Source organism: Corticium candelabrum, chromosome 14 (assembly GCF_963422355.1).
Source record: "Corticium candelabrum chromosome 14, ooCorCand1.1, whole genome shotgun sequence".
Lineage (NCBI taxonomy): Eukaryota > Metazoa > Porifera > Homoscleromorpha > Homosclerophorida > Plakinidae > Corticium > Corticium candelabrum.
In genome coordinates this window covers 4,482,265-4,492,677 of record NC_085098.1, presented here as the reverse complement: position 1 = coordinate 4,492,677, position 10,413 = coordinate 4,482,265, and the positions used below count along the sequence as shown (strand labels likewise).

The 10,413-nt window shown below is 43.1% G+C and overlaps 1 protein-coding gene across 1 annotated transcript; it reads right to left on the bottom strand.

Moving 5' to 3' along the window:
* Nucleotides 1–6,713: 6,713 nt before the first annotated feature.
* On the bottom strand, nucleotides 6,714–9,112 carry LOC134190319 (uncharacterized). The gene is made up of 6 exons (XM_062658772.1): nucleotides 8,824–9,112; nucleotides 8,553–8,740; nucleotides 8,426–8,484; nucleotides 8,133–8,297; nucleotides 7,300–7,485; nucleotides 6,714–7,236 (listed from the first exon to the last, which is right to left on the bottom strand). The coding sequence occupies exons 1-6, from the start codon at nucleotides 9,110–9,112 to the stop codon at nucleotides 6,714–6,716; spliced, it is 1,410 nt and encodes a 469-aa protein (XP_062514756.1).
* Nucleotides 9,113–10,413: the final 1,301 nt, after the last annotated feature.

The following is a 10,413-nucleotide window of genomic DNA, read 5'->3' as shown; positions in this document are numbered from 1 at the left end:
GGGATGTAAGTACATGTAGCCTCGTACCAGGTCCTCTCGCGCCGTCGTGTCCGGTTCCCGTATAACACGACAACGCCGGAATACGGGAACCGGGCACGACGGCGCGAGAGGGTCTGGTACGAGGCTAAGTACATGCACCTGCGGTCTTCTTGTTTTATGTTCCGGTTTTCTCGTTTCAATGTCAAATTTCCTATGACACCGGGGTGCAAAACTTTTTCGAAGAAATACCAAATTCCCAGGCGAATATGACTACAGGGAATGCAAATTGGGTTCCGGCTTTCGTGGTTTTTTTCGGAAACAAAATTGACAGCCAGAACCTAATTCGAGAAGACCTTAGAAAATGGAAACCGGAGTGGGGCACGGCAATTTCGACTTTCCTTCTCGATAAGTGAATTTTTGATTATCTAGATTATCCGTTTCCTTGATTTTATTCTGACAACATTATTACCGATTACAGTGCAGTGCACGCGCTATATATACATGTGAATTGCGCAATGATCGTCTTGCTCTGCAAATACTCCATAGCAGCTTGTGTGTGCGCGCGCGCGCGCGCGCGCGCGCGCGCGCGTGTGTGTGTGTGTGTGTGTGTGTGTGTGTGTGTGTGTGTGTGTGTGTGTGTTCGAGAATTGCCTATATATATATATATATATATATATATATATATATATATATATATATATATAGCTTACATGGCGTAAACACCGGTCTGAAGTAAATCAATACTACACATGCATGTAGAGATAACGCCCTGCCCTTTCCGGTCCACAAACAAGGAGAGTCCTTCCAGCAGTGGACCTCACCAAATTTGTTTGGAAATTAAATGAATGTGTGTGTGTGTGTGTGTGTGTGTGTGTGTGTGTGTGTGTGTGTGTGTGTGTGTGTGTGTGTGTGTGTGTGTATGCATGTCTGTGTATGAATTTATGCGTGTATACTATTAATGATTGTATTTTACTTACTCGAACTTCCAACTTATCTAAACAAAACGTTCATGGCATTTGACGGGTGGGGTTTCTATAATCGAGCTTGGCCCTCCATATGACCGCGTCTGGGCTGGGGGTTGTAGGTGCTGTGGTGGGTGTCTGTGTGAATTACATTGTACTCGCTGTGAGCGGATTGAGTATGACGCTACACGCACTGATCATGAAGAAAAATTATCCCAAGAAAGCGAATGCCTGTCGATTTGCCTACACCAGCTATCAGAAAGAGTTGAAGACATTGAAGGGATGTCTTCGAGGTAAAGAGTTTAATGAGGATACTCTGCTCTTCGAACTCAACCGATTGGACGATCTTGTCATCGATATGCGTCCTCTCATTTCAGATAAACTAAGTAGAAAATATTATAAAACATTCAAGATCAACTTTCCAGGGCCTTCCTCAAATATGAAGCAGGCTGTCTCTCCGTCCTATCGCGCTGTCTCTGTCGTGCATGAAACCTCAATATAACAGTCTAGCTAGTATACCACGTAGTCAAAAAATATTTGGCAAAAAATATTTGGTAAAAAATATTTGGCAATCTCTCGTTCACAACCTTTCGATGCAAAATATTTGACTATCAATTGTTTGCACGCAATCCCAAGCGATAGAGAGGGGTGTTTTCTAGATCTCTGCAATCCAAACAGGTATTTTTAAAAACCGTATTTTGAGAACTCCTTACATTAGTACTCTTCCGATCCGATGCAGTCGTCAGAAATCATTTGGATCTCTCGCACGTAGAATAAAAATAGAAAACCAAGATGAACGAACATGCAGGACCTTACAAGAGTTGTTACGAAATTGAATGTCGTATAGTATGTGTGTATGTACTCACATAAGTGTATTTGATCGATAACAATTAAGATTTGGATAACCGGGGATTTACTTGTTCTTGTTATATTCGGATTAATAACCTGTTCGGTTAATAAACTGGACACCAGTTAATTAACCGGACGTCCAGATGTAAACGGGACATCCCGACTCCTAATCAGTTAACCATTTCTACGGTTAAGTAACTTGTTCTTCGGTCTCTGCAACTCGGATGAAGAGCTGATTACTACATGACTCTCTTAACCACTTTAGCAAATAGTATACACCTTGACGGTAACATTAAGTCAGATATGACGACAAACAAAATGTCACCGAACAACCAGGCATGCATTATCCATGTCGACAACGGGCGCACAGATACTTGCTTGAACACAACTTTTCTGCCTTCACGCAACGCAAGTGAAAAAGCTTCTGACACTTCAAACACGAAACAGTTGGACTTGAAAATTCCTCTGGTAGACAGCAGATGCAGTGTACAGCGATTGCAACAATGGCTGGTCTCACTCTTTTGATAGTAACTGCACCTCTTTCTCCAGCCATGAAAGGAGGAAATGAAGTTATAGTTTCCTTCAAAATACATTGCATGGGTGCTGCCTCATTTCACTCTGTCTGTATCGGACATACGCTGGATCTATTCCAGACGCTACGTCAACCGCAAATGCTAGAGCGAACAAACCACAGTCACATCCGCCTTCTGTTTGTGAACAGACGCTACTTTAACCTTAAGGATATATTTTTCCGTTTTGTAATTTGAAGCAAGTTGAGCTGGAACATCCTGTGATATGTCACCCAGAAACAAACTGTCATAGAGGGTTACTTCACCAGCCTCGTCATTTGCTGACGTTACCCAGTGATTTCCACAGAGTAATGCATTTGAATGGACTTTGTACGCGATACAGAGAACTGTAACCTACTGCTCAAGAGTGTGTTTTGAAAGCCGTTCCACAGAGGGAAACTAAAGTGTATCAGCTTTTGCCCAGCATTAATTATCAAGTCATTCAGCCAAGCAGTGGAAGACTCAAGAATTTTGATGTCCCTTTTTTCGATTCCTATAGACGTTCTCGTAGCAATTGACGAAGCAGTCGTTGTCCCTTGTCGAGGGTCAGGAGAGACTGAATTGCCAGGCTTCTTGCTCAAAGTTGCGTCCTCACTCAAATTAACTTCTTGTTTCCTCTCGTAGCACGTCTCTTTTTGTGGCTGGCCTTGGTTGTCTGCTGTCTTACTCTTAGCTATCCGGTTAGTAATCCGGACATCCGGTTAGTAATCGGGCTGTCTGGGTTATAAACCGGGACGATGGTTACCAAGCTGGTTGAAGCATTCTCACGTGCTCTCTTTGGCGGAGGCGTCACTAGAAGATACATAGAAAGAGCGTCGTAGTGCACTTGGCGGATCGACTGAGAAAGTGCAAGCTGGCCAGGAAGTGCTGATCTAACCTTGAGACTTAAGTTTAAGTTGTCTTCTATTTAGAATCAGTCTGTGCGGCAAAAATCATGGCATCCGGAGGAAAGTATGTTAGCTTGATAAATTCTATGAAAAAAGAAGTCGACGCTTGTCTTGACAACTCAAAGTTGCCACAAAAGTTTCATGCTATCGCCCGACTCTTGCGTGAGAAAGTAGATGCTATCGCTAAAGACTCTTCGTCGAATGCATTCCAGGCTGACCACATAAACCGATTTCGAGATCTGCTGAACAAAACCACGAAGAAGCTGAGGAAAGTGGCTAAAAGCCCTAGACATCCTGATGAATGGGTGCTAGAAGGCCTGAAAACAAGTCTCGATGACATGAACAATTTGCATTTCCGCATGAAAAGCCAAGATGGCTCCTCTCTATCTATCGCAAGTATCTTTACAAACCAAGAAGCGAGGAAGTTTTGGTGTGACTCATTTGGAAGCAAGGTATACATGTAGAACCTAATCATAATATCATGAATACGTAGAACCTAAAACCTAACGTAGCGATAACAGTTGCTTGACATTACGCTTTTATGGTTAGACTTAGTTCCCTTTTAGCCAGCTTCTCCTCCGTCTTCCGGAAGTAAAAAGGGGAGGGGTTGGCTACACGAGACTATGGGCGCGTTCGATTGGGCTCTTCCAGCCTCTTCCAGAAGAGGCTCCGTGTGCACAACCTCTTCCAGCTCCTGCGCTGGTAGAGGTTGGAAGCTCCTGCGCAGGTAGACGTTGGAAGACTCTTCTGAAGAGGCTGGAAGAGCCCAATCGAACGCACTCTATAATACTCCCCTTACTCTGCGTTTTACAATGGAGTTGCCGTTTCCATGGTGATGGGGTATATTGTAGTCCCAGGCTAAATAGGGTGTTCCAGACAAATAGAATGGTACATTGCCCAGTTTGTGACAACGTAATGAAATACATAGGTGTATTTGGCTATTCTGCATGCTACAGCAGTTCTATCAGTACAAATAAGCACATTAAGAAATTTTACTATGTTTCATATTTCATTTTATTTAGAAATAATATTACGTGTACCACCACCAGGTGTAGCCCTAAAGTACTCCTTGAGGCGACAATGTGGGCCATTAGTTTGACAACTTTGTCACAAATAACTGGCAATTGCTAAGATTGTAACGGTATATCTCTAGCTCTACGACACATTAAATGAAAATAGAGTACAACGATTCAAAAACACAATCGAATCAATCGTTGTTCACACTTTTTAATTCAACATAAGTTTGCGGTTTATATACATTCTTACAAAATATCATAGCAACTTCGTCAATGTTTACCTCCAACTCTCGGATTTCTTCTTTCTCTACTGTGCTATATGACGCTAACCGCTCTCGGTCCATTCTGTTTCTCAACCAGGTTTGAGCCTACATACGTCAGAAAATAATTTTTAAGACAGCATTGGTATGACCAAATACATTTTCATAAATATCAGTGTCTCTGGAAAAGATGTTCTGGAAAATGTCTGAAATTATTAGACTATTTTAAAAATGGTTTTACCCATGGCCTGTAGTGTAGTTAGACACCTATTTAGAAGCAATTGCCTCCACAACTCTTGCGGCCATTAGTGTAGTTATCATGATTAGTATTGGACAGAAATAATTTTTTCTGATCGACAAACGAAAGTTGTCTCTCTACGCGAAGCTATAGACCGTCACCTGGTTACACCATCAATAGTCGCTGCTAGAAGAAACCACGCAGTCAAGATTTGGTCTAGATTATGTGTAAGACATAGATTTGGCCGGAGCAATTTCAAACCTTGTACTTCGGCCAGTAAACAAAACTTCCGGTTGAAGGTATAGGTGATTATAATAAAAAACTACTAAATTTATATTTTTAATAAAATCTTGATTCTGCATCTTGATTGAATTGCTAGATACGCTGCTCTGAGAGCGTGGAGTATAGAAGGTCATTGCGTGGCTACGTCCCTGTTGCTACCTCCCTCGGTGTCCATTCTGCCTCTCCTACACATTCCGCTGCTACACCTGTCTTTGAGTTGCAAGACTCTGCTTTCTGTCATATCTGTCTACGCGCGGCTGACCACAATTGACTGATGACAAGCCACAAGGAAACACTTTTTACTGAAGGATTCAAAGACTGGAAGGGTCAAACAATTGCAATGCTCTAGAGCACGAGGGCACTGCCATAGGGAAGCGGTACAAAGTATGGTCATACGTCCTCGAACTTCCGAACACTTCGGTGAAAAGATATTAAGGGACAATGCAGAACACATAAACAGGAAAAATACTCTCAAGATTATTCAAAATCTAAAATTTCAGAAACCTTGCTATCACGGGTGCATGACGCTGATGAAAGAGATAGATATACAACGTATATAGCAGCTTTTGCCAATTACTGGAACTTAGGGAAGAAGATGATGCTCGAATTGCACAGTGATCAGAGAAAAGGAAGCAAATATACAAGCCCAGATACACAGAATGAACTGCTGAGAACATAGCTCTTTCAGTCTTGCGAGACATTATACAGGAAATATTAACAAGCCATTGTTCTACTCCATCATAGTTGATGAGTGCATACGTATGAATCAAATAGGGAGCTGTCGTATATGTGGGCGAGATGAAATAGCCTATATTATAACGCTACGTACTGACGCTAGCACAATGTTCACACACCAAAAGTCAGTCACTCTAATTCCGGTATCTAAGTCCCAGGATATAATTACACACTATGAAAACACCACAACTCCTCCCCCTTAGTTTAGGCTAAAGGTCCAGTCGCTCTGGTGCCTTCTTGATTCTTGATGATCTTCTGAGGAGAGACGGTGGACTCGATACAGCAGGTGCATTAGTAGTAGTAAACAGTAGATGGTTGTTCCTGTTGTTGATGTGATGCAAACTCTGTCTTATCTGTTTCACCCGATTGATCATTTACAACAGGTTCTGACCTAAGCATTTCTGAAACTGGTATGTCCTTCTCCATCACTGAAGTGTCAGGTATTCCCGTGGTCAGATTTTGAGGAGAATTTCTCTGTGTCTGAGATATGAACCTTTCCTTCAATTGGTCAACATGTCTCTTCCAGATCATTCCATTCACTTGTACCTTGTATGATACTGGACTCAATCGATCAATGATGTTACCTCGACACCACGGTGTATATCTTCCATAGGATCTTACCCAGACGGATAGGTTGACATCAAACTTCCGCAAGAGACCTCGCTTTTGTTTCATCTGTTCCATCTGATGATTCTCCACTGTTGACGCTATTTGAGGATGTATATAATCTAGTCGTGTTCTGATTCTTCGTTTCAAAAACAGGTCTCCTAGAGATATACCCGTTGTACTATTAGGAGTGCTCCTCATCTGTAGTAATACATCGGCCAGCATGTGGTCGAACGATACATTCTTGTTCTTCATCAACTTCAGTTTCCTCTTTGTGGTTTGCACAAACCTCTCAGCTTCACCATTGGTTTCTGGGTGATACGGTAGACTTTAGATATGTTTAATTCCATTCATTCGAAGAACTGTGGAAAACTGTTCTGCAATGAACTGAGGACCGTTGTCTGATGCGATCGGTTGAGGAAGTCCAAACTGCGCAAGTAATCTTCGTAGAACTTCCACTGTCTTGGGCCATGGCTGCTGTTGTTTAGTTATTGGGATGACTTTAATCCATTTTGAGCAAGTGTCCACGACTATCAGTAGCACTCGCCCCATAACTGGTCTTGCAAAGTCAATATAAACTCTTTGCCAATTTCGACTCGCCATGACCATGGATGCACAAAAGCTGATGATGGGTTTGAAACCATTGACTGACATTCTACATAAGACTTCAATGTCAGCAATCATGGCATCTGTGTTTGGCCACCACACATGAATTCGTGCCAATGACTTCATCTTCAATATGCCTGGATGAGAATTTCGTAACTCCAATGAGACCTTGCTTCTCAATGATGAAGGAATAATGGTACGCATACCCCATAAAAAACAGTTCTCTTCAATAGTAAATTCTTCCCTCCTGGCATAGTATGGCTTCATTTCTTTGTTGTAACACTTATGTGGCCACCCTTGTCAAGTGCACATCATGACATTAGATAGGACCGGGTCCTTCCTGGTTGCTTGAGCAATTTCCTTGCTTGTCACAGATAAAGTTTTTAGTTGCCGTACGTTAAACAGATGTGCTGTTAGTGCTCCAGTCTCAGCTTCTTGCTTTGCAGAAATTGTTGGTCTCGACAAAGCATCTGCATTTCCGTGCTCCTGTGAACATCTGAATTCCAACGTGTACTTGTAAGCTGATAATATCAATGTCCAGCGCTTGATTCTCGCTGTGGCCAATGGAGGTATTTTATTCTTATTCCCCAGAATCGTCGTACCGTATTACGTCGCATAGAATGGCATGCCGTTATAAGCGAATTTTACCAGAATCCGCTACAACTCCAGCTGGTACCGATAACGGCATGCCGTTATAGGGCGAGGTACGGTAGTCACAGTAATACAAGGCCTATCTTTTGATATTAATATTGCGGTAATGGACGAGACACGTGTTGATGACAGATGAAACAGCTACTTGCGAAGAACCATTAGTAGATGACAAACCATCAGGTTTGACAGATCAAGACAGTGATGATGAATGAGGAACACGAAGAAGTAGAAACTGATTAGTGCTTACTGGTAATCTCTATGCATGGCATGTTCTTGAAGACTTAGTAGTAGTTAGTAGTACCGCTTAGAAAAGATATTAGATTTTGTTGGATGTGTAACTTGAGGCGCTGGTAAAATTCTCTCATTTACAACGGCATGCCGTTGTACCTCGAGGTATAACGGCACCCTGGTAAAATTCGTTTTATAACGGCATGCCGTTCTATGCGAGGTAATACGGCAAGTGGCTTATGGTCGGTCACAAGAGTGAAGTACCTTCCGTACACATACCGTAGTTGTGGAACCTCTTTACTCTCAGTATCAAGGCTAAACTCTCCCTCCTCTATCTGAGCATAGTTTCTCTCCGCTGGCGTAAGGAAACAAAAAGCATAGGCCGCGGGTCTTTCCATACCATCAGAAACACAATGAGCTAAGACTGTCCTACCCCATATGCCGAGGCATCACAAGACATTCTAAGTAAAAGACTAAGGTTATAATGCATAAGAACATGAGCAGAGGATAACTGTTTCTTCAACTGTGCATATGCTGATTGACATTGTTTACTCCACCTCCACTTAGACCCTTTTCTCAGCAATGTATTCAAAGCACTTGTCAATGATGCCAAATTCTGAAAAAACTTTTATAATAAGTTACTAAGCCAAGAAATGAACGAAATTCCTTAACATTGCTTGGTACCGGTGCTTTAGCTACAGCTGCCACCTTTTGTGGTGCTGTGTACACACCTTGTGCATTGACAACGTAACCCAAGTACTCGACTTGTGACTTCATGAAGAAACATTTCTTCTTCTTGAGCTTCAACCCGTGCTCAATCAAGCGAGTGAACACTGCTTCCAGATTCTGAAGGTGTTCTTCCTTGTTCTTGCCTGTAACCAAAATATCATCTAAATAGATTACGATGCCTTGTACTTCCTGTAGGATCTTTTCCATTATTTGTTGAAAAGATTGCCGGCACTCTTGATATACCGAATGGTAGTCGCTTGTACTGGTACAGTCCTCTGGTGAGTGTTGCCTGTCACAGATTTCCTGGATTCCTTGTCTAGAGGCACCTGCAGATAAGCTTGTGCCAAGTCAAGCTTACCGAAGTATTGACGTCCTGCTAAAGTCGCTAACAGGTCTTCTGGCTTCGGTAGTGGATATTGATCTGTCTTCAGAGCTGGGTTGACAGTGACTCTAAAGTCTCCACACAATCGAATAGATCCATCCGCCTTTGAGATTGGACCAAGGGCGTTGCCCATTTGCTATGGCTTACTCTCTCCACTATGTCTTGTGTTTCTAGGCGATCCAAGTCTGGCTGTATTAGCTCACGTATAGCATATGGTACCGGCCTAGCTCGGAAGAAATTTGCTTTGCTTCCTCAGTCAATTCCAGTGTTGCCGTATATCTTTTCCAAGTACCCAGTTCCCCTTGAGAAAGTTCTTGATATTTCATCAACATCTCCTCTAGAGTAAGATCAGTTACCCGTCTTATTTCCTTCCAATCCAACTGAACAGCCTCTAATCAGTCTCTACCAAAAATGATGGTCCAGACCCCTTCACGACTCTCAAAACCAACTGACAACTCCGTCCCTTGTAATCCACGTGCACATTGGCTTCTCCCAAGACAGAGAGTTTTTCCCCAGAGTAGGTTCTCAGATTCACTCGGGAAGGTTACAATCCCAGTTTAGGAAACCATTATTTCTCGTCTTGTGATGAAATAATGGCAACAGATGCGGCTTATGCGGCTTATGCGCCTTCAAAAAATCTTGGCTAGAACCCTGTTGTTGCATACATTTTCTCTAAAGAAACACCTCTCGTGCGGATGTCCCACTGTACCACACCTGTAGCATGGTTTCTGCTTGGTTTCTTCCTTTTTCCGAATTGCAGGTGACGCCCTTGGAGGCTCCCTATTTCCCTTCCGTACGTTCGCCGACGCACCCTGTCGTCACCAATTCGCGTCGCGTGCAGATGAGGTGCTTGCTGCTCAGCTGCCTCCAAACTCTGTGCCATCTCCACAGCTTTGGTTAGCATAACATTCGGCTCCGTTAACAGCTTTTCCTGTGTAGAAACACTTCCGAGACCACAACGAGTAAGTGTCGACTGACCCGTGTGAAAGTTGTTCGCGGCGATGAAACCTGTACTGTTTGGCGATCATGAATCTCTTTGGGACAAAATGCTTATCCAACTTGTCGATCAGTTGCTGCAGCGTCAGTTCCGATGGCTTGTTTGGGGACACCAATTGCGCACGGTTTGGTAAGTGTGTGCCTCAATCACGGTGAGGAAAACGGCTGTCTTCTTCTTTTCGTCCGCCTCTGCTCCGTCACCTTCTGCCACTTCCATCGAAAGTCCATTGGCGATCCACTCGCTCCCGGTAAGCAGGCCAATGTTTACCCTTCCGGTGAATTCCTTTATTCTGCCCAGTTTTCTAGTCTCCATCCCAAATCCTCGTCGCCACGTTTTGTCGTATGTGTGGGCAAGACCAGTGTACTCAGATAAGTATAGGTTATAGACTGCTGGCGAGTGTTTAAACGAAATACACCCCACTCCGCCGACGAGTTGGC

Bases quoted from the DNA above. Each gene is read 5' to 3' on its own strand.
- LOC134190319 (XM_062658772.1), bottom strand. From the start codon at position 9,112: ATGGGCAACGCCCTTGGTCCAATCTCAAAGGCGGATGGATCTATTCGA. The intron at 8,485-8,552 runs GTACCAAGCAAT...AAGTTTTTTCAG, and splicing joins CAGCTGTAGCTAAAGCACCG to AATTTGGCATCATTGACAAG. The intron at 7,237-7,299 runs GTGCACTTGACA...ATACTATGCCAG, and splicing joins GTCCTATCTAATGTCATGAT to GAGGGAAGAATTTACTATTG.